Source organism: Camelus ferus, chromosome 28 (genome assembly GCF_009834535.1).
Source record: "Camelus ferus isolate YT-003-E chromosome 28, BCGSAC_Cfer_1.0, whole genome shotgun sequence".
NCBI classification, from domain to species: domain Eukaryota; kingdom Metazoa; phylum Chordata; class Mammalia; order Artiodactyla; family Camelidae; genus Camelus; species Camelus ferus.
Window position 1 is genome coordinate 4,281,716 of NC_045723.1, and position 24,634 is coordinate 4,306,349.

General features: G+C 45.4%; 1 protein-coding gene across 1 annotated transcript in view; it reads left to right on the forward strand.

Annotated features, from left to right (window-relative positions):
* ACOXL (acyl-CoA oxidase like) overlaps positions 1 to 24,634 on the forward strand; it is a 281,193-nt gene that overhangs the window by 138,745 nt on the left and 117,814 nt on the right. The window contains exons 14-15 of the mRNA XM_032469554.1: positions 3,550 to 3,663; positions 15,122 to 15,275. Coding sequence (XP_032325445.1) covers positions 3,550 to 3,663; positions 15,122 to 15,275 — 268 coding nt within the window. The remainder of the gene's footprint in view (positions 1 to 3,549; positions 3,664 to 15,121; positions 15,276 to 24,634) is intronic.

A 24,634-nucleotide genomic window follows, 5' to 3' on the forward strand; every position in this document is an offset into this window, starting at 1 on the left:
AGTTGCAGGGATGTGGGAGCTGTGTGCAGGGCGATGTGCCTGGGTGCTGGCAGCCAGGGGATGGGCCTGGACCATCCTGGGCCCTGAGAGCATAAGTAAGAGGATGAGCGCAGAGTGGCAGGGCAGGGTTCCTGCTCCGGCCAAGCGCTCTCAGAGCACAGAGACTGGAGGCCCCCTCTCCCTGCCGCCTCTGTCGGAGCCAGGCCGCCAATGGTCTGGTTCCTGGCCCTGGGGCGATTCCGGCTGGGGAACAGTGGCCTCGAGTGAAAGAACCCGTGCGGGAGGTGGCTGGGGGCGTGGGCCCTGGGTTGGTTAGTCTGCAGATGAAAGATACAGTCCTTTGCTCCCTCGAGGAATCGGCTTGTCCTGGGAAGGGCAGTCCCTCCAGGGCCAGCCAAAGCCCAGATGTCCACGCATCAAAACATGTGGCTGATACAGGTGCGCAGGGCACCAGCACGGAAGGGCAGGGTGCTCCCGTACGGGAAAGAAACATGAAATGCTCGGGGCCTTCTGGGGAGAGGCAGCTGCCCGCTTTGATTGCTTTGGTTTGGTGTTTGAAGGGGCGAATCCAGAACAGGGAGGAGGGGGCCGAGCCACCATAAATGTGACGTGCGGCACCTCGGCTTGAGGCTGGCTGCAGGCAGAGCGCCCTGCCTGGACAGAGGCCCAGGACAGAAAGGTGTCTTTGGGGCTGAGCAGGAAAAATGGTTGAGACTCCTTGAGGAAGACCAAAGTGGCTCTTGGATGCCAAACTGAGGCTTCTGGATTTTATTCTGTATGAGCTGGCCAGGGCTGTTTGGCCCTTAGGAGTTCTCCTGATGAATTCATAGACTCATACACTGTGACTACGCTGGGCCGTGTATCATAATGGCGGAACTTAATTAACAAGTTACGATGCTGATGTAAATTAATTCCGGATGGAAAAAAATCCACTATGGTGGGGCTGAAAACGCGGCACCTCCCAGGCTGGCTGATGATGCTGGAGAATGGAGAGGACTCTGGCGACCTTGGGGACCAGCCCTGTACCCCCCCACCCCCGAGGGGCTGACATCCTCTGACCACCAGGGGATTACGTCAAGGAATGGGGTCCAGAATTGCCAGATCTTCCTTGTTTTCAAGAAAGGGCGGACAATCAGATTCTTGTTGGGAAATCTCCTGAGACATGTGAAATCACCTGGTCACCTGGCAATACATTAACCAAACTCTTCCCTCCCCAGTCAGTGTGATGAAAGGCACTGTGAGTCCAGCCGCACTGACCCTTGGTGGCCTCTTTCTGTTCAGCACCTGTCACCCAATTGAACTATGAGGGTCAGAGAAGAAATGGGGTGATTACAAGGGTGCTCACATTGGGGAACAGAGGCATGGCAGGTCGGGGGTCAGATCTGGCATCCAAAGACCCTCCCTGAGGTCGGGGTGAGCCATTCCGTGGTGCCTCACCTGCATTTCCTCATTGGAGAACACATTCATTCTTTTATTCATTCAGCAAACATTGAGGGTCTGCTGAGTGCTGGCTGAGATAGACACTGCACACACAGAAAATTCAATGGGACACCATCTCCAATCACTCTGTTATTGGAATTATTTTTTGGCAAAAACTAAAACTAAAAGGTGCTGTGATCAGTCCCTTCTTTCGCTGTTGCCATCCGGGTGATGCTTCCTGCAATGATGTTCTGGTACCAAATAAGGAGATACTGGTGATTGACAGGGTCGGGTGGGCAGGGGCCGGGGGAGGTGTGCACAAGGCTTCCCTGCTCACCACCTACTGGAAACTAGGTGGCAGAGCTTTCAGAAATATACAGTGCAGGCTTCTGAAAAGCTCAGCCTTATTGTCATCTTTGTAATTCCTTGTATGGGTTTATACAATGCTTTTTGCAAGAGAAATTGAAAAGACAGAGTAACTACAATTCTCTTCTTGAGATCTGAGATGTTTTTATTATTCCCTGGGCCTTCCTGACTCTGGTGGATGCCTGGCGCCTGGTGTAGTGCCAGGCACAGAGCAGGCGTGTGGATGTCCCCCAGGGGAGTGAATCGCATGTGGCAGCGTCTGGTTTCAGTGGACAAGAGCTTTGCCACAGCGACCATAGGACAAGTCACAGCACAATCGCAGCATTTTGAAATGAAAGTTTAAGAGTGAGGACAAATGGAGTTGATAAAATGACCTGACGTTATGATGAAACCGTTATTGGATCTGTGATTGTTTTATTGGCTTCAACACGATCCAGCAAAAGCTGAGAGGTTTGCCTATAGACTTTGTCAGGCTCGTTTGGCACTGTGCCCTGTTGGCTGAGTATGGTTGGGATGGATGGAGGGCATGGACAAAGGCAGGGTGGGGTTGTGGTCCTCGGACAACCATCGGTGGGGTGGTTAGACTGCGTCTGGGGAAGCTGTGCTGGTAGAAGATGAGCCTGCGTCCACAGTGTGCCTGTGTGCTTTGCTAGGTGTGTCCTCACTGACTCCCAGCCACATGACACGGCCAGGCTGTAAATTCTAGATGCCTTAGGAACTAAAAAGATCACGGTGCCCTTCTTTTAATTACAAATGGGAGCAGTATTAAAGCATGACACGATGACTCAGAAGGTATCAGATATAAAATTTTTTTAAAGGTGCTGTTTCCTCTTTCCCCTTGAATGACTGATGGATAGCCTCATTTCACTGGTGTCTGAAGCACAGGTTCACCTTGCCTGCTTGATAACCTAGCATGCTGTGCAAGTGTGTATGTGTGCACACATGCGTGTGTGTATGGTGCACACGTCTGTGTAAAATGTTACAGACATCAACATTAAGGTCAGAGCTGTCACAGAGGGAGGCTGCCAAGCCCAGTATCGTAGAGCATCAGCCTGTCCAGGGCAGAAGGGTGACATCCTCAGTGCCGGGCTCTTGCCATCTGCAGCTGCGGGACTCTGTGTAAGATTTGTCCGTGGGTGGTACCTGGGGACAGTCCCACACCACTTTTTGAGCTGCTCCGAGGAGGGCCCCCGTTCACCCCTCCACAGCTGTGTCAGAGCGAAATGCAGTGCTGTCCACAGGGCACAGGGTTTAAGGCAGGATGCACGGACACCTTTTCCAGCAGGGATGGTGGAGGGGATTTAGGTGGGCTGAAAATAACAGCCCGCCTGTGAATCTGACAGAAGCACCGGGGTGAGCGTTGCCTCCTTGTTGAGAATGTCCTTTTGAAATATATTCTAGGATATCGCTCCTTTCCTATTAACTATGTCAGAAACTTAGGAAAGCTGAATAATTAATGATCATAGGGCACTTGGAACTATAAAATGCCATGTAAATGTTAAGGAGTAAAAAATACTCTGTGTATTAAATAGATACACAGCTTTAAAAATATCCCATGGTGGGAAGGTTAATTTCCAGGGGAGCTAAAAAGCTTTTTGTCGGACTCTCTTTGGAATTATTTTTAATATCTTAATATCTTAACTACATTTTAGGAGACTCAGGCATCCTGTCCTCTGAAGTACTTGAAGGACAGATGGCTGTTTGGAACAATGTTGCCTCTTGGATTTCAGTAAAATTGTATCTGCTTGATTCTGTCTCTAGCAGGAGGCAGTTTGGGCCCAAAGCCAAGGAAGAGGTCAGGATTATTGAGCACCAAACGCAAACCCTGCGGCTGATGCCTCACCTGGCCACAGCCTTGGCCCTGACCTTCGCCAGCAGGTGAGATGGCTCTGGGGGTTTGCCCTCTCAAGGTGAGTCTGAGGCTCTGGCGTCAGCAGGAGGGAGAGGGGTGGTGGGCAGGGCGAGCACTGAAGAGCCTGTGGTTAGAATTCAGCACTCAAGTTAGAAGTGACGTCTGAATCTATGGGCAACTGTGTGCCAACCAATTAGATAACCTAGATAAAATGGAAAAGGGAGGAAAGTCCTAGAAAGATATAAACTACCCAAACTGAATGAAGACTAAATAGAAAATCCGAATAAACATATAACAACTAAAGAGACTCGATTTGTAACTTGAACGTGTCCAAAACATAGACGACAAGGAAATACTTCCCAATTGAGAACACTCAATACCAAAACGAGGCAAACTATAGACCAGTATCACTTATGGATATAGATGTAAAAATCCTCAACAAAATGCAGGCAAACTGAAGCCAGAAAAATATAAAAAAGATTATATTACCAAGTGAGATTTATCCCAGGAACACAATTTTGGTCTAACATACAGAAACCAACCAATGTAACAACTGTATTAAATAGAATAAATGAAAAAAACCCCACATGATCATCTCTACAGATGTGGAGGAAACATTTGACAAAATCTAACACCTTTTCATGATAAAAGACACTCAAAAGTCTGGGATTAGAAGGGAACCTCTTCTGTCTCATAAAAGGCATCTACGAAAAATCCACAGTTAACATCACACGTGGTGGGTGAAAGATGACTGCTTTCCTCCTAAGATCTGGAGCAAGACAAGGATGTCCGCGCTCTCCACATCTATTTAACATTGTGTTGGATGTGTTAGCCAGGACAAGCAGGCAAGAAAAATAATAGAAGCCGTGTAGATTGGAGAGGAAGAAGTAAAACTGTCTGTATTTACAGATGACATGGTCTTGTATATAGAAAATCCTAAGAAATCCACTAGAAATTTGTTAGAACTAATACATTCAGCAAGATTACAGGATACAAGATCAATATATAAAAATCTATTGTATTTTGATATCCTCACAATGAGTAATCCAAAAATGAAATGAAGAAAAGCAATTCCATTTACAATAGCAACAAAAAATAAAATACCTGTAATAAATTTAACAAAAGAAGTTTAAAAAGATGTAAATATATGGAAAGGCATCCTGTGTTTATAGATCAGAAGACTTAATATTATGAAAGTGGCAATACTTCCACAATTCATGTACAGATTTAATGCAATCTTTATCAAAATCCCAGGAGCCTGTGTTTTTTTTTCCTCCAGAAATTGAAAAGCTGATCTTAAAATTTATATGGAACGGAAAAGACCCAGTATAGCCCAAACTATCTTGAAAAAGAAGAAAAGTTGGAAGACATACACTTCCTAATTTGAAAACGTACTACAGAGCTATAATAATCAAGGCAGTGTTGGGGACGTGGTATAGCTCAGTGGTAGAGTGCGTGCACAAGGATCCAGGTTCGATCCCCAGGACCTCCATTAAATAAATAAACCTAATTACCTCCACCCACCCTAAAAAAAAACCTCCCAAAACAAAAAACAACGTGGTATCGAGAACACAGAAATAAATCCCTAACTGTATGGTCAGCTGATTTTGGGCAGAGGTGTTAAGACAATTCAATGGGTGACAGAATAGTCTTTTCAACAAATGGTTCTGGTACAACTGGATACCCACATGCGAAAGAATGAAGTTGGACCCCTCCCTCACAGCATGGGCAGCAATTACCTCAACGTGGAGCACAGACCTAAATCTAAGAGCTAATGACATAATAAAGCTGGTAGAGGGGAACAGGAGTCAGCCTTCACAACCACGGGTTAAGCAATAATTTCTTAGCCATAATTACCAGGGACTAGGGGATAAGGGAGGGAGCGAGGAGTGACAGCTGATGGATGTGGGAGTTCTTTATGGGGTGATGAAATATTCTAAAATTAGGTAGTAATTTAATTAGATGGGTGCACAACTCTGTAAAATATATTTAAAGCTGTGGAATTGGGTACTTTTAAAGTGTGAATGCTGTGGTGTGTGAAAGATCTCTCAATAATGCTGCTGTGAAAGAAAAAGAAAGAAAGAAGGAAGGAAAGAAAGAAAGAAAGAAAGAAAGAAAGAAAGAAAGAAGAAGAAAGAAGAAAGAAAAGAAAGAAAGGAAGAAGGAAAGAAAGAAAGGAAAGAAAGGAAAGAAAGGAAAGAAAGAAAGAAAGAAAGAAAGAAAGAAAGAGAGGGAGGGAGGGAGGGAGGGAGGGAGGAAGGAAGGAGAGAAAGAAAGAGAGAAAGAAAGAGAGAAAGAAAGAGAGAAGAGAGATCAGGTCCTGTGAACAATCAGTGATGTTGAGCATCTTGCCATGTGCTTGCTGGCCATCTGGATGTCTTCTTTGGAGAGATGTCTGGGTTTCTTTGTAAATACTAGAGATAGTTAGGTCATGATTCTTTTTTATCCAATTTGAAAATCTCTGACTTTTAGCTGGTATGTTTAGACCAGTTGCATTGAAAGTGACTGCTGATAAGTTTGGATTAAAATCTATATTGATAGCTGATTTTTATTTTTTCCATCTGTTTTTTTGTTGCTTTTTCCTTTCTCTTCTGCCTGATCTTGGATTACATGAGTATTGTTTATTATTCCATTTTATCTCTTTCATTGACATTATTTATATTTCTTTTGAAAATATTGTAATTGTTGACCCAGGATGTATAGTCTGCATCTTTAGTGAGTTAGAGACTACACTGAACTATTCTATTGCTTCCCCTGGAGTGGAAAGACCTTAAACAGTGTATTCCCAGTGCCTCCCTCCATACTTTTTTTCTGCAGTTGTTGTCACATAATTTCCTTTTAAATATGCTGCAAGTACACAACATATTGCTACTGTCTTTCTTTTACAGGTATGTTTTAGAGCAATTAAAATGAGTACAATTGAATTTTATTTTACCTTTATTTATTCAATTTCCAACATTTTAATTTACTTGTTATTGATCCAGATTTCTGATTGATACCATATTTGTTCTGCCTGCAGAACTTCTAACATTTCTTATACAATCAGTCTGCTAGCAATGAATTCTCCCAAGTTCTGTTTTTTGAGGAAGTCTTTATTTCTCTTTAAAAAAAAAAAAAAGGACGTTACTAATATGTACAGAATTATGGGCTGATATTTTTTTTTTCTTTGAGCACCGTAGTGATGTCACTGCCTCTGTTGTCTTCTTGATTCCTTGATTCTCATGAGAAAGTAGCCATCATTTTTTGGCTGTTTCTCTATAGGCCTCATATATTCCCACTTTAACTGCTTTTATGATTTTCTCTTTTTCTTTGATTTTCAGCATTTGATTATGTTGGCCTCGGTGTGGTTTTGTGGCTTTGTGTGTCTATGCTGTTTGGAGTCTGTTGAGCCTCAGGGATCTGTGGGTTGAAGATTTTCATCAAATCTGGAAATATTTTGACCATTATTTCTTGAAATATTTGTTCTGCCCCATTCATTCTTTCCTTCCTATACAGATGTTAAATGGCTTCAGATTGTCCTACATGTCACTGAAGTTATGTTCTTTTTTTTTTTTTCCTCTATACTTCAATTTGGATAATGTCCATGGACCTGTCTTCAGGTTCTCTGTTCCTTCCTTACACAACGTCTGATCTACTAGAATGTGCTGATCCCTCTGGAATTCAGTTCATCAAGCCTTCCTGCAGCCTTTGTTCTTTGACAACTCTTTGGGAAAACGTGATTTTTTAATTTTATCCACTTTTTTTTTTCTTGCTGCTATTCAGGGAGCAAAAGTCTCCAGTGTCCTTTTGTATCTCAACCCTGTGGTATTTCTTTTAGCCTTATCGATTCCATCTGAAGTTGTCACTAACTCTCCACGAAGCATTCCTCACCACGTTTACCCCTTTTGGCCTTACCCTTCTGGCCCTGCTTCAACTAAGGCAGGTGATTCCTGGCACATAAGTTGGTTTTCATTGGTTCTCAACCCGGATGCACATTAAAGTCATCTGATGTGCTTTTTAAAAACTACAGACTCTCTGTACCCACTCCCATGATTCAAACTCACCTGGTCTGGGGAGCAGCATCCCAAGGGACCAGAGTGTGTGCACTTAAGCTCCTTAGTGATTCTTACCAGCAGCCAGGGTTGAGAACCACAGGAACTTTCCAGGCAGTTTCCTCACATGACCTGGAAATTAATTTCACTAACAGATAAGAAACAGCAGTATTAAATTATCATGAACATTTAAATTGGATCAAAACAAGCTGACAAGGAAACCTGAGTATGTTTTGCATGCCTGCCCAAGGAAAATAAATTTTTTCTTTGATTTTTTTATCCAGTGGGACTTGTAGCTATTATAAAGAGGCAAGGCTGTCTCTCCATTCACTTCTTAGTCCACTGTTTACAAATCGGAGACACAAGAAGTTAGTAGACCATGTAACAAAGAGGCACTATTCCACATTTGCAAGTTTGTATATATACAAACACATACTTACAATTATGCATAAGTTTATATATATAAATATATTTATATGTGTATGTAAGTTTATATATATATACACATACCTAGCTTTATATATATAAGGAAAGTGTTATATGTATCAACATGTTTTCCTTTTTTCAGCTCCATTTTTATTTTTTGGATTGATTTAAGCTTCATACACCTTGATTCTGTAAGAAGTGTGTTGCCACTATTAAAAAAATTAAAGTTTCTCTGGATTTTAGGGAGACACTCCTCAAAGGCCAACATCAGAGAAACAGAGGTCACAGCACTCGTCTTAGGCTGAGAATACTTGGAAATTAAACAATAAATTAAAAAATCACGGAGCCCTTACCACGTGCCATGCACGGGTGAGAGAGTGCTGAACAGGACAGTGAGACACACGTCCTCACCAAGCTGTCAATCTGAAGGACCCCAGGACCACCCCGATTTTCCTTACCGTCACCTCCTCGTGCCCTCTGTGGTCTCTGGCCGAGGTCAGTGTCCCCATCGTGGCTCTGCTGCTCCCTCCCTGCCTTTCCCTCCCTCTGTCCCCCACATCGTGGCAGGGGGTTGGCCACGGAGAATCTGGTTATGCGAACGGACGCCCAGGACCAAATTCCTCAGCCTCGGGGAGTGGTTGTTTGTGTTTTAAAACAAGCCCGGGGAGCAGGTGGCGTTTCTGTGACCTGGCTTTCCTGTTTCTCTCTAGTTGACCACCCTCGTCGCCTTTCCTCCAACTTGGGGAAAAACAGTTTAATGAAGTTGGTTGTTCCATGACAAAACTGAGTGCTAAGTACCTCCCTGCAACAGACATCTCACTTTTTTCAAACTAAGGTTATCAAACCTTGGTTTAGGTCCCATCTCACAATCCCCATGGACATAATTCTGCCAATCAACCGACTTCAGTTTCAGGATCTGCGTAGCCTGAGGTATGATGGGTTAGATATTTGCTCCAGGCATTGGGCCCCACTCAGCTGCAGAGAAACACTCACAAGAGTGGTCCAGACCCTCAGGGATAAGTGTCTGAAGTTAGGCGAGCAGGGAAAACAGGCCACCAGCTGGTGTCCACAGCCCTGCCTCTCCTCCCATCTAAGTGACAACCGCACGGATCACCGTCAGAGCTTCACGTCCCAGTTAAAAGCACGTCATGGAAATGAGGTGGGGTGGCTTCCTCCAGGGCACAACCCAGGGGTTTAGATCTTCAACAACCACCTGGCACCTTGCCAGTAGGGCTGCCAGCTAAAATACAGTCTCTCAGTTAAGTCTGAATTTCAGATAGCCAGTGCACTATTTAGTCTAAGTATTTCCCCTTTCTGCAACAAGGCGTGTGCACTTAAACTAAATATGATGCGTTGTTTATCCAAAATTCAGGTTTTGCTGGGCGTGCTTGGTTTCTGTTTGTTGGACCTGGCAGTCCTGCTGGAGTAGGACGTGCTCCCTGCCACATGGGGCCTGTGATGCCTCATCTGGGGTTTGACAATAGTGAGTTGGCCAGCGGACCTGGTGCCTGGTCCCCTTCCTGATCGCCTTCCTCGCCCATTGCCTCCACAGCCCAGAGACGGGGAGAGAGGGGGGACCTGCTTGGCCCTTAGCGAGCCCCCCCTGCACCGCATCCCACCCCAATCGTGTTCTTCTGGCCTTGACAAGGAGGGGATGGAACCAGATGTCCTTTGGTGCCCGTTTGCTCTGGAAGTGACACGCTATGAAGGCGGCGTCCGGGGCTAGCTGGCCAGGGTGGTTGGTAGCTGGTATCCCCTCTTGGAATCATCGTGTGGGATATGCTACAAAAATGAACTTCCTAGCTTACAAAGTGACCAACAACTTTGGAGGGGAAAAAAAAAACCAAAAACGGTATTTGCGATGGGCCAGCCTGAAGGAGTATTTGGGATTTGCTTTTCGTCTTGTTTATTCCAGGCCAAGTGGGCAGCTCGCAGTCGAGGCTGGGCTCCGGGAGGGGTCACAGCACCATCGTGCTGCTGTCTGGATGCTGGAGCTGGTCATTCTGGTTTTGCCCGACGCCTGTAAAGACGAAGTTAACACAATAGCTAAGACGTATTCAGGTGCTTACCACAAGCCGGCGCTGCCCTCAGATGTTTACATAGAATAAACTCATTTAATGCCTCATGACAACTCAACAAATTTCTCTCTTTGTTTTTTAACTGCTGTCTCCGCAACACCTACCTAAAATTGTGCTGAGCGCAAAGTAAGATCTCATTAATCTGTTAAGTAAATGAATGGGTGGAATGGCACTTCATAGTTTCAGAAATTCACCAAAGTCCTGTCCTTATCAAACAATGGAGCTCGGGAGATTTAAGATTCCTAGAGATCCCTCACCAAGCGAAGACTATAACTATGTATCAAAAACTTATTACTTGTATTTAGTATCAAATACTACAGTGATACAAATAACATAGTATTTTTTAGTATTTCTAGTACAATTTATAATATTACTGGACTGTGTTTTTAATGTAACTTAATATCATATTGCCAAAAAATCTGATTTACTCTTTTCTGTGAAATAGATTTTTGGAATCTAGTCCTGCCCTCTTGCTGACTTAAGGGTTTTAGAGATACTCCACCGGCATTTCTCATGAAGCTTACCTTGATGGTGGGTTATGAGTCTTCCCATGGACATCACCTGTAAGCAAATGCCTTGTATTTCTAGAGGCATTTCCTGTGAAATAAACTGGTTTGGAAATGAGGGATATTTTTGGCCACAGAACCCCTATTTCCTAGTTTATCTTCTGGGCCCCTCCGACCGCCTTATATCAGACTTTCTTAAGACATGTGCCTCCTGGACTCCTACACACCCTGGACCCAGAAGGGGTGCTCAGATCCCCTTGGCAGGCAGATGTGAGGTCTGGCGATGGGTAAGAGCCGTCAGGGGAACCGCTGGCGGAGGGAGGCTTTTCCTCGGCAGGGCCTACATCCTGTCGGTGCTCAGTAAAATCATGGGCCAGCACCGCAAAGACATCCCACCACACCTCTGCTAAGAGTCTCATGAGTCTTTCTTTCCTTAGCCGATTTGTTTTTTATTTCCCACCCATTTCTACCTGGGAGAATGTCTAGGACTCTGTGTGTGTGTGTGTGTGTGTGTGTGTGTGTGTGTGCGCGCGCGCACCCGCGTGCGCCCGCGTGCTTGGGGAGGTCAGTGGAGGATCATATATACATTTTTTTTCTAGCATTTGACACCATTGATTATGCCTTCCTTCCTTCTTAAAACATTGCCTTTCCTTGGCTTCTATACCACAATCCTAAATTAAAGGGATTTCTTTTTTTATTTTTTGTTTTTCTTTAATTTTATTTTTTATTGAGGTGTAGTTGATTTACAATGTTAGTTTTGGGTGTACAGAAAAATGATTCAGTTACACATCTACAGGCATATAATTACGTACATATATTTTCAGATTCTTTTCCATTATAGCATATTACCAAAAATTGAGTATAGTTCCCTGTGCTATACTGTAGGTCCCTGTTGTTTATCTGTTTAATATATACTGGTGTGTGTCTATTAATCCCAAACTCCTAATTTATCCCTCCCCATCCCCTTTCCCCTTTGGTAACCGTACTTTGTTTTCTATGTCTATGAGTCTGTTTCCTGGTTGAATCATATATATGTTTTGTAAATGACCAGATCTAGGATTCTCTGAGAGTCACTGTGTTGCAGCTGCAGCCCAGGGCATGGGTGACTATATCAGAGCATAGATTTAAAATGATATTACCTTCCTGAGGGTACTGACATGCACATTACTTATTATGGAAAGAGCATGATATTTAGGACTAGAGAGCCCTGGGTTTGAATCCTAGCTCTGTCCCTAACACATGTGAGACCTTGACATTGGTATGTAACATCATTTGAGCCTCAGCTTCCTAATCTGCAAAGTGGGGATATGATTTCCTACTTCATAGGGTTGTTGCAAGGACTAAGTTGGATGATAAATGCAGAAGCTCTTTGCTTAAGCAATTGCTCAATACAATTAGGTTCCTTTTCATCCAAGTACGATTAAACAAATGATGATTTCCACATTTTGTCAGTTTGCTCCAGCTCAGTGATTTCAGTTAGGAGGTTAGTCTGTCCTGTTTGCTGTAGGATGAGACCCAGTGCACATCTTTTGTATGTGCAGTTTTCACGGAGGAAACAAGGATATTTAGATGTTACAAAATTATTTAATGGATGGAAGATGGTAAATACCTTGAGCCAAAACTGATCTTTGCCATTAAGGAAATGAAAAGACAAGCCACAGAATGAGAGGAAGTGTTTGTAATCTGTATATCTGACAATGGGATGTTATCCAGAATATGGAAGGAACAATAGAACATGGGCAAAAGTTCTGAGTAGACACTTAACAGAAGGAGACATGCGAATGATCAGCCAACAGACACATGAAAAGGTGTTCGTGATCATTAGTTACCCGGGAAATGCAAATTCAAACCATGCGGATTACCACTCTGTATTCTCTGCAGTGACTACAATTAAAAAGACTGTGAAGACTGCTTGTCAGCAGGCACGTGGGACAGCTGGGTTTCTCATACACTGCTGGTGGGAATGCGAACTTGCACAACCACTTTGCAGAATTGTTCAGCAGTTTCTTAAAAAGTTAAAAATACATCTTTCATGTGACCCCATCCTTTCCCTCCTCCAGATTTACTCTCAAGAGAAATGAAGACATATGTCTCCTCTAAGATTTTTACATGAATTTTCTTAGCGGCTTTGTTTATCATAGCTCCAAACTGGAAACAACCAATGTGTTCATCAGCAAGGGAACACATAAATGAAATATATATACATGCCACAGAATGGAAGTCTAGTCAGCAATAAAGAGAAAGAGCTACTAATACAGGGTACAGTATGGGTGGATGAATCTCAAGACAACATGCTGATTGAAAGAAGCAAGACATAGTTCACACTGTACGATCCCATTTATACAAAATTAATTTACAGTGACAAAGGGCTGGTCAGTGGTTGTCTGGAGACGGGGGTGCAGGAAGGCATGACCTGCAAAAAGGCATGGGGCACTTTTTGAAAGGTGTTGGAAATATTCTGTAGCTTAATTATGGTGGTATTCTCATGCGTACATGACAGTTGTCAAAATTCTTTAAATGGTGCACTTTGAATGATGCAACCTGTTGGAATAAATTAATCCTCAGTAATGTTGATAAAGAAAATAAGATAAATTGTTTAAAGCAAAAATAGCAATGAAGTTCATAATATACATAGAATATACTTATTTTTTGTCTCAACAGTAGCATAACAGATGAGAGAGTGAAAAGGAAGTATGTTATTGTATTATTACAAGGTTCTTACATTAGCCTTCAAGTGGCATAACATTATTTGAGGGAAAATGTGATTAAGTTAAAGATGTGTGTGTTAGGCCGTAGAAAAATTGCTGGAAAAAAATGAGTAACACAGTTAGAAATCTAACAGTGGAATACTAAAGATTATTCAGTTCATCAAAAGAAGACAGGAGCAGAGGGAAAAGGAAACAAAGAACATATGGGTTAGATGGGGAAAAATTGCAGGAAAATTGTTTAAAACTCAGTCACGTTAATAATTACATTAGGTGTAAATCATTTAGACGCTCTAGTTTTCAGATTGTCTGCCTTCTACAAGAAACCCACTTAAAATGAAAGACAAAGAGGTTAAAAATATGAGAATAAAAAATTGACACCTTCAAACATTAACCATAAAAGAGCTGGAGTGGGTATACTAACATTAAGCAAAGTAGGCTTCAGAAAAAGGAGTATTACCAGATATAAAGAAAATCACTTCATAATGATGAAGCAGCCTGCTCATCAAGGAGACATAACAGTCTCCATGTGTGTGAATTCCACAAAATAGCATCAAAATACATGAAGCAAAAATGGAAAGTGCTGAAAGGAAAAATGAACAAATCCAAAATTATAGCTGCAGGCATCAGTCCTTCTCTCTGAAGTAAATAATACGATAAATGGACAGAAAACCAGTAATGATATAAATCCCATGAACAACATGACTGAACAAACTTGACCTAAATAACATTTATTGAACACTCTTCCCAACAAGAGCCGAATACACATTCCTTTCAAGTGCACACAGAACATTTATCAAGACAGACTATGTGGATTTAAAAGGATTGAAATCATGCAAAGTATGTCGTCTGATTAGAATGAAATTAATTGAAGGTTAATAACAGAAAAATATCTGAAATAACCCTTGAATATTAGGAAACTAAACAGCACACATAATTCATGGGTCAAAAGAAGAAATCACAAGGGAAATTAGAAAATATTTTGAACAAAATGAAAATGAAACACAGCATTTCAAAACTTGTGGTATGCAGCTAAAACAGTGCTTAGAGGAAAACGTATGCCTTTAAGTGCTTACATTAGAAAAGAAGAAAGGTCTAAAGCCAGTGGTGTAAATTTCTATTTTAAGAAGCTAGAAAAAGAGGAAAAAATTAAACCCAGAGTAATTAGAAAGAATAATAAACATGAGGGCAGAAATCAGTGAAATAAGAAGTCGTCAAACAATAGAGAAGAAAAGGAACACAAAACTATTTTTTCTTTCAATGAATAAATAAAATTGAAAGACCTTTAGCTAGAATGAGCCAGAAAAAAATAGACACAAATTACCAGTGTCTGAACTAAAAGAAAGGACATCACTATAGATCCTGCAGACATTGAAAGGATAAACGTAAGTATTACTGTTATTGTTGTTTTTGACATAATATCAGTGTCAACACCTTTGACAACATATATGAAATAGACACATTACTTGAAAGATAAATACCAGAAGTGACACAAAAAGAAATGGAAAACCTGCATAGCTTTGTCCTGGCATTACTGGTGACATCTCCCAAATATTTAAGAAGAGTAAACATACTGATTTTACACAAACTCTTGCAGAAAATAAAAGGGAAAACTAACTAATTTTAGGAGCACTACCCTGACATCAAAAGCCAGACAGAGACATTACGAGTCCAGCCTCTCTTCTGAGCCCGCAGTGCTGGGGCACTGCCGCTTATATCACTGATCTCTGTCTCGCAGGTTTGCTGGCGTCCTTCTAGATGAGGACATCTTCCTGGGGAAGGAGCCTGTCAACAGTCGCCCGCTGCAGGCGCTGGTGGCGGGGCTGAAGGCCTACAGCACCTGGGAGAACATCAGCTGCCTGCAGGACTGCCGGGAGTGCACCGGAGGCATGGTGAGCAGATCCCGGGGGCGCCAGTCCTGCAGGGTCCGCGCCGTCACAGCACTTGTTGCGGTGGGACCATGTGGCCGCTGGGCTTTGGAACCAGCTGGGAATCCCACCTGCCTTCGTGACCCTGGGTGCATTACTTAATCTTGTCCTCTGTGCATGTCCACCTCCTATGATGCTGCAAAGATCGATGCAGACCATGCTTGTAAAATGCTCGGCCGTGGAGGCCCCTGCAGTAAATATCATGAAACGTGGTGGTTGTGGTGGTGATGGTGGTGGTGGTGGTTCTGACAAGTAATAGGAAAGGGCCAATGAGGGTCCGATGATCAAAGCTCTGCTCCAACGTTTTAATCACTTGGTGAGAACGTAGGAAATGACTCCAGGGGATTCTGCCCTGGGAAGGAGGCAGATGGGGACGTGCCAAGCGTTTGGAGAGTGTTTAGAATGTCCTCAGCCCAGGGCTCAGACTGGATTGTGCAGGGAGGGGTGTGAGGTGTGAGAAATCCCAGCATGAATCTCTGGAGACTCTGAGAACAGCTGGGAGCTGGGCCCGATTCCCCTATGACCTGGAGAGTGGGGGTGCCTGCAGAATGCAGGATGCAAGAGCTTTCTGCACCCCTGTGGGGGTCCAGAGCTGGAGAGAAAGGGGACCCAAGTGGGGTCTCTGAGGGCGGGACAGGGAGATGTGTGGTTGTGGGCCCAGGGCACGGTGGCCTGGCAGGGCTGCAGGCATGGGCTGTGGTGGCATCTGAGGCTCAGCCCTAGAGGACAGGCCTGTGTGGGTGACCCCCTGGACTGCACCTCCTCATCGGCATGGGGACCAGAGGAGGACGGTGGAGGGAGCCCCAGGGAGCCTTCAGCCTGAATTTAATCTTGAGCTTGAATGGATATTTCCCTAAAAACAGCAGCTCTGAACCTGAAGGGGAGGTTGAAGAATCTCAGCCTCAGTGAGAAAGGGTCAAGAGCGTGTCAAGGGCAGTTGTGCACGAAATAAAAGGGGAGGGTGAGTTTCTGGAACTCGGCAGAGCCGGGGTCCACGGAGGGGTGGGGAGGGGCAGAGGTTTCCCCCGCCAGAACGAGGTGGATGAGGATGAGGGCCTCCCGTGTCCTCTCATCTGAGAGCTAGCACGGTCACTTCTCTTGCGGTGGCTGAGAACAGATGTGCCCGTGGTGCAGGGCACCAGGGTTATTCCGGTGTGCGCTCCGAGGCCATTGTGGTGGTGGTGGTGGACATGCTTGCTTTGCTGGTGGGGATGAGGTTGGGACGGGGTGTCCACCTGGAAAAGAGAGAAAATCGGGAATAAAGTGACAACTGGTGCTGAGACACCACTGGGCCAGGAGTGTAGGTCCTCTGAGGCAGCAGGGGGCGCTGGCTCATGATGACCTTCCTAAGTGACTGAGAAGTCGGGAGGCCCCTGCCAGGAGGCTGGTTTCCATCCATCCTGTGGGTGGCCCTGCCCCGTCATGCTCTCCGCTGCCCAGCACCACCTGGCAGCGCAGAAGTGACCCGCCACCTGCCACCCACCACCCGCCACATTATAGAGGAGCCCTGTCCCTGGAGGGCGGCTCTCCCGGGCTGGGATGCCGGCCCCGTAATCCCACGGGGCGTTGCAGCCTCACACGGCTTTGCTTCCCAGTGGCTCTGCGACAACCTGGGTGTAGGGGGCTCTGGTCTCCACTGATGTCCCTTCCCTTCTCCTCCCTGCTACCCATCTGACACCCAGCACAGGGCTGTTTGCAGACACAAATATTTGTTGAAAGGAAGGCATGAGCATCTTCTAATTGTTTTAAGTTACATTTCCACCCACCGCATCTTCTGCAGGCCGGTCTCAGGGGTGAAGTGTGGCCAAATCTGGGGGCTGCTGAGATGGTCCTGAAAGCCACCTCTTTTATGGCGTGTAGGTCTAAGTAGGTCTTGCTTCTGAAAAAATGTATTTCAACACACATTTACTGGCTTTGGAGCCAGCAACCCTGGGTGTGACCGTGGGCAAGTAACTCCCCTCTCTACACCTTCCTTTTCTGTATATAAAATAAGGATAAGCTTTCCTTTTAGAGGCCGTGAGGGTTAAGTTATGTGAGGTGATGAACATAACATGCTTCACATGTGAACCCAGGAAGGGGCAGCGGCCATCTGTATGGTGTATCTGGGTTTGGTGAGAAAAAACACCATGTGGTGGATGTAGAGCCCCGCGTGGCGTGGCAGGCTCTGCGCAGCAGCTGGGGCTGGGAAGACGCGGTGACTTCAGGGAGGGTCCCCTGAGCAGCACCATTTAGCAGCTTAGAGGATGAGCAAGAGCTTCCCAGGTGGGGGTCGGAGGACCTGCCGGATAAGGGACCCCTGCACACAGGATGAAGGTGTGGGTGCGTGTGGTGCATCTAGGGACACGAGGACAGGTGTGGTCTGGGTCCAAGTGAGTACGGGGGCGGGTGGAAGGATTGAAGGAGAAAGGCCAGAACTGAACGTGAAAGAAAGGACCAGGCTTGACCCCACTGCTGCCCAAAGCAGGCGCTCAGCTGGCACCGTCAGGCTCCAGACCCACGCGGTGGAGCTGACAGAGCTCATAAGGACGAAGCCTTCAGTGCGGGGCTTGGCACGTAGGAGGTGCTCGACATTAGCTGTTCCTATTTTTTGCTATTTTACAAATGAGTAAACCGAGGTTTGACTATAAGGGCAGAGAGGGCAGGGACCCAGTCCTTGATCACTACAGCCCTGCTTCTGACTAGAGTGTGGAGTATTGGGAAGCAGCTGTTGACTGACTAACTGACCGAATGACAGACTGACAGGCAGACTGACTGACGGACAAATAGAGTGATGGGAAGATGGGCTGATTGACTCAATGAATGACTGGACTGACTGACTAAATGAATAACTGCCCTGTGCATCCACTTTTCTTTCTTATCCTTACAACTTGAGATTAGTCCACAAAACTTGGCCCCTTGGGTCTGTATTTGCTTTATTATTACTTTCTTCCTTGAACACTTTACTTAAACATCTGACTTTGTTGTTACTTTTTGGGGAAAAAGAACACTTGCCTTGCCTCTAGGCTGCTCGAATTTAGAAGGATGGTGGGATCCAGTGCCCTTAAATCCTGCACAGGGTCATCTTGACAGCTCACTTGTTGAATAATTTAGGAAACAGAGGCTTTATCAGAGGGCTGGGATGGGAAATCATTGTACAGTTCATCAGGATCCGGCTACAGCTGGTGCCTAATTTTTGCCTCTACTTTAAACACACCCCCCATTTAAATCCCATTTCTCTTGACTGCTAACTTGAACATTTGTTGCCGTTGCCTGAAGTGAGCATCATCTGGGGAAGGCAGCTTCTTTGCTGACTAAAGCATATTTGAAGTCACATTTACTGTATTATCTTCGCCAATTACAGAAGTAATACATGTCCACTGTAGACATTTTTCAGCATAGTCTGTCACTTTTTGTGCATAAAACCTGGGATAAAGCCAATGAGATTTCAAGCAAAAATCAGATCCTCAGATGAACACTGGTTGGAACTTTTGTAATCCATATTCATACAAGCACTGCATTGCCTTAATGACTGCTGGTTAGGAATCATTGTTCAGTATTTTTAAGGTCTTTCTCTGTGTGGAGCAGTGGACAAGACCCACATTCCCTGTCCTGAGGGCCAGAATATGTGACAGGACACGCTTAGACTGCATGCCACGGGGAGGCCCTGAGGTTTCAGTCAAATGAACATTAGGGGACTTTTGTTTCTGACCAACTTGGAGTAACAGGCAGGCAGCAGATATACCCTCCTGATTGGAACAGTCAGAAAAATGGACAATACATATAAACTAAACAGTTTGTAAGATGCTGGACATCAGGCAGTGAGGGATGGTGAGCTCTGAGAGACAGAAAGTCAACCAGCTGAACCCTGCTGTTGCCCCAGTTTACTGCCCTGAGGCAGTTTCCATGCCTCAGGACGGGAAACCAAGGCAGAGCCCAGCAAACTCCCGGATTTGAAGACATGGACCTGGGAGCCCGGGGAGAGCCAAGTATCTAGAATTCACTGGATAGAGAACTCGGAGGTCTGCAGCTGGTCCCCTTTGAACATTCCGTTGACATTGACTATCACATATGTGTGAGGAAACCACTCGAGGATGAGGAAAAATCACCCAAAAGGATTAGCGGGAACAGTATCTGGTGCTTACATGGGACTGGGAACAGTGCCTTTTCCCACCTGCCAGCCTGAAATACCTTCAGACTCACAAATGGGAAAAAAAGAAATGTTATGTATAAAGAACAAAGAGAAAGATGACAGCAGATTTCTTGTTGGAAAAAAATGCAAGCAAGAAAACACTGGAACATTTTTCAAGTGCTAAAAGAAAAAAAACCAATCTAAAATTCTATACCCACCAAAATTATGTTTCCCCAAAGAAGGTATAATAAAGACATTTTCAGACTTGCAAATGCTGAAAGGCTTCATCACCAATAGACTTTAACTATGAGAAATACTAAAGGAAATTCATTGCACAGAAGGAAGGTGATACCAGACAGAAGTACGGGTTTGCACAAAGGAATGAAAAGTAGTAACTATATGGGTCAATATTAAAGATTTTTTCCCTTAGTATTTAAATCCCTTTAAAAGATAATTGTTTAAACAAAAGTCATAACAACCTAGTGTGAGGTTTATAACTTTTGTGGAAGTAAAATGTATGAGACAGTGACACAAAGGCCAGAAGGAGAAAAAGAGAAGTGTGCTATTGTAAGGTTCTTATATAGTAAGTGAAGTGGTCCAATATCACCTGAAAGCAGACAGTGATAAGTCAAAGATTTGTACTGTAAATCCCAAAGCTCCCACTAAAATAATAAAACAAAGAGTTGTAGCTAAAAAGCCAACCCAGGAGTTAAAATGGAATTACAGCAATACTAAGTTAATCCAAAACAAGGCAGGAAACAAGGAAATAATGGGAGAATAAAGAGATTGATCCAACAGAAAACAAATATCCAGATGGCAGAGGTAAACAACTATATTAATAAACACTTTAAGTGCAAATATCCCCATTGAAAGGCAGAGATTTTCAGAGCAAATAAAAGCAAGGAAAGAAAAACAAGACCCAACTATATGCCTACAAGAAACACACTTCGAAGCTAGGGATACAAACAGGCCAAAGGAAGGAGGGCAGACAAAGCTACCCCATGCTAACACTCATCCAAAGAAAACTGGACTGTGTGTTAACATCAAAGTAGATTTCAGAGCAAAGAATATGGCCAGGGGTAAATAAAGTCAACTCACAGTGACGAAGGGGCCAATTCACCAAGAGGATATCATATTCCTAAAGCCAGGAACAGCCCAGGAGGCAGCTACTTGGTTATCGCGACTTTGCAGATGAGGAAACTGAGGCTCAGAGCAGTTGGACTTGCCCAAGCTCCCGCGGGGTGCCAGGGGACTTGGAGCCTGACTTGCCTGACCCCAGAGCGTGTGTTGATCTGGCAATGTTATGCCCAGAGGAGGAGGGTGGGGAGTTGAACTGGAAGCTCCCAGGGAGGTGAGACTCAATTTCACTGTGTGGGATGAGTGGACATCACTGGACAAGTGTGATCCCATCACATCCTGCATTTGCACACAGGTCCTACTTCAGCCCAACAAGCCTCTTAGTACTAGGAGGTCCACACTTACCAAAGATTTGGTAGTGAACTCCACAGGGCTGTGCGCACCTGGTACTCCAGACCTGCCCTTCCAGCTGATTCTCCGTGCTGATGGAAAGGCAGCCTTTTCCCACGTCAGACACAGCCTATGCAGGAGCCCAGGACCCAGGGCTGTGGGGTCTCTTTGCTTTTTATTTGTCTTTGTTTACAGCCATTGAGTACCTCCTATATATGTAGGCAGCTTTATAAGTGCTTTATGGATAGTAACTTAGATAATTCTCAAATTAACTGAGTACTGTTATTAGACGTACTTTACACAAGAGGAAACTGAGGCCAGAGAGGTGGAATAACTTGCCCAAAGGTTAAGCAGCTAGAAAGTGACAGAGCCAGAATTTGAACCCAGCAGAGTCTGTCTCCAGAGCAGGTGCACCAAACCTCTAAGCCACAGGCAAACTGAGCTGTTTTCTGTCCTCCTGCTCCGGAAAATAGCTGGGTTCACATTCATGGGGTGAGCACAGTTTGACTTCAGTTTCCCTGTCACCTTGAAGCTGAGGGAAGGGAGGCGCGATGTAGATAAGTTGCTCACCTCAAACCTCCTTAGTGAGTCGGGGAGGGGCTGGAACAGGAGCCGGGGAGGCGGAGCCTGTTCCTGGCGCGCAGCCGCAGTTCTCAGTTCCCGATTGCCACGGCTTCCTGCTTACACGTGGTCTGTGTTGCGGCTGCTAACCTCAGTGTGTAAGTGGAGAATCGCCTGGTTTGGACGTGATGAAAACCCACACGGGACCGCGGAGAACAGACTTTGTGGGCTCGGATTAGTCACATGACTCAGCCTTGCTGCTTCCTTTGTTTTCCCACCTTCTTTAAGGATTGACAGGGCCAACCAAGTTCTTAACTATACTTGCACATGGCCTCTTTTCTCCACATCCAGGCAAACCCAGATTGAATTTCCTACAGTCGTCTGAGAAAGGAGAGGGAAACAGAACACTGGAGTCCATTTCTGCCTCGTGTGGGGCCGTGGCATGGGGAGGGCGATCCAAGAGGCGGGAGGGGCACCTCGTCTCGGAAGGGGTGGAGTCTCCGGGTCCGGAGGAAGCTGTGACCTCGGGCCTTACCCCTGGGAGTCTCAGTTTCCTTACCTCTCAAAGCCTAGCACATGGAAGGCACTCCATAAATACTTGCCTCTCCTCCTTTTCCTGGATATGATCACAATGAAGGCTCCCAACTCTCTCTCCTTCTCCCCTCTCCATCCTTCATCCTGACTCATTGGACTTGTGTACAAACGAGCTACCCCAGTGGGGCCCTTCAGGGTGCAACCTTGGGCCGTGGAGGCAAGTCACATTCTCAGCAAATCTGACTCCAAAGCATCAGGGGCTGCAAAGTCAGGCTTGGGACCTGTACAGAGTGCATGGTTCCCACTGGGCCCCCACCACAGGGGTGGAGCTGCAGCCCCAGCTGCCGACCTTGGCTCTGCACAGGGGCCTTCTACAGTGTCCCTTGGGCCTTGCGTGTTACCTGTTCCTGGATGCTGTCCACGTTGGCCCCCTTGAGAGTAACACTGGAAGATGCCACTCCTGGGCTCACTGGGCCCTCAGGTTCAGTCTCCACTGCAGGACTGTAGACCCTTCCCCTCCATCAGGGCCCCTGTGAGCCTTTCCATCTCAGCCCCTGGCTGCCCCATTTCTCCTCAGTGTGTTCCAGGATCCCACGTGGGAGAGCAGAACTGGCTGGAGCAGCACAGGGAAGTATCTGGACGAATCTGGGGCGGGACGAAGTCTCAGAAGAGGTCTCTGACCCAGCGTGATGATGAGGTTATCAGCAAACACGCGCTGACCACTGCTTTCATGTTAGACACAGAGCTGCTGTTTGCTGTTTGGAGCTGTAATCCAGCTGGGCAATGACAGCCTCGTTATATTTTAAAGGTTGCACAAGAGAACGCTAAAACAATTACAAGATTTTAAAAAAAGCGGTGTGAGGCCGAGCCCCCTGGGTATTTAGTAGACTTAGTCCCAAGACTAATTCCCCAGGGAGATGCTCCATCACCTCGTTTATCTGGCATCATCCATGTCTTGGGACACAGCCAAGGCCTGAAATAAGCAAAACAGAACTCTGAGAGTCCCAGAGGGATGCCATGAAATCCATGTGCTGAGACTCAAGCCTTCACTCCACTCCTGAAGGAGCCTGGCCAGCCTCCGCTAGGAGCCTGCTCCTGCTGGTCGAATCACAGGCGCTTCCCGGGTTCCTGGGAGGCTGCAGAGTCATAAGGATGGAGGGTCTCCAGATGCAGGCAGCTGAGAGTACTGGTGAACTGAACAAGAGCCAGAAGATCTAGAAAAGTCAGAGTCAAAAATCTAAGAGCCTGCCGGGCCCCAAGGAGGTGTTGGAGCTCTTGAAGGCAAAGTGGATTCCAGGCAAGGTAGGCTCTGTGCAGGCGGGCAGGCTGGTGCAGGGAGGAGACAGTCAGTGGAGGGCCTCCCTCCATCCAGGATGCTGCAGGTTTACTATCTCCTGGAATGCAGTAGATAGTGTTTGTTTAAATGCTCAGCTTTCCACAGCAGTCCTGGACACTTATCTCTCTAAACATAAGTAGGTCAGCCTGATGTGGGTCTAATATGGCAGAGACCATTTTGCTCCCCATCCAATTTCATAAGGAGAAACAGAGCCAAGAAAAATCCTGGCTGGTGCCTGGGCCTTGTGTATCTGGTGATGCTGGTGGAGGATTCTGAGTCTAAAAGTTATGGGTCCACCTGGCTAGGAAAGCATACGTGGGCAGGGTAGGGGCAAGTTAAACTGTAACGCCAAGTAACTGGGTAGCAGAGTGGAAAGGGTTCAGCTCACACTCAGAAAGGACCCAAGGCCAGTCTGGCAAACCTGAGAAGGGACTGGCTGGGGTCCATGTGTTGACCCCAATAGAAGGGTCTGCTCCATGGTTACTATGACAGTTTTATCAGGCAGACCCTTTGCTCAGCTCCAGCCTGATTTTCCCAGGATGCCAATGAGTCTCTGACAAATTCCCTCAATTTCCATTTCATAGACCAGAGACCCCTTTCTCTGGACAGATTGAGAGCCTTCAAGAAAAATTCCAACCTTCTGGGGCTACAGATTAAATCCTAGGCTCCTCATCTCTGCTGACACTTTCTATTCATTGTGTAAACAATAACCTGTTTGGTTGCAGGGATTTAGAAAGACAGCATAATAAAAAACACTTTATGATAATTAACTATTTCTCGGCTTTGAAAGAACCTTGCTCCAGGATTAGAGGAATTAGCTCTTATTGTGCAAAAGAGATTTCTGTTTCTGACTCCCTGACATTCCCCAAGTCCCTGCTAGGTAAAGTGCCAGGGCCTGTGTAGGTGTGTCCATCTTTAATCCTCTAATAGTCCTATGAGTAGGAATTATTGTCCACATGGTTTCCCATGGATGGAGGAGCTAAGACCAGAGGGGAGATGCTGTTTCTCCAGATCTAGTAAAAGGTGGAGGCAGGGGTTCTAATTCAGGTCTCCCAAATCCCAGTCTCTTGTCCTTAAATCTGGACCTTGCTTTTTTCCCAGGGGTGGGGGATAACTCTGTTCCTGGCCCCCAGGTTCCATGTTAATCAATGTTCTACACTTAACCCTCTGTGTTTTGTTGTTAACCTGTGGTCACTGGAAAAAAAAATCATCTCACAGTGAGAAGATCCACATGTCATGTTGTGAGTGTCTTATGTTAGTAGGTCTTATCTTGTCAGGCAAATTAGAATTGGGAGAGTAGCAGGCAGTAAAACTGAC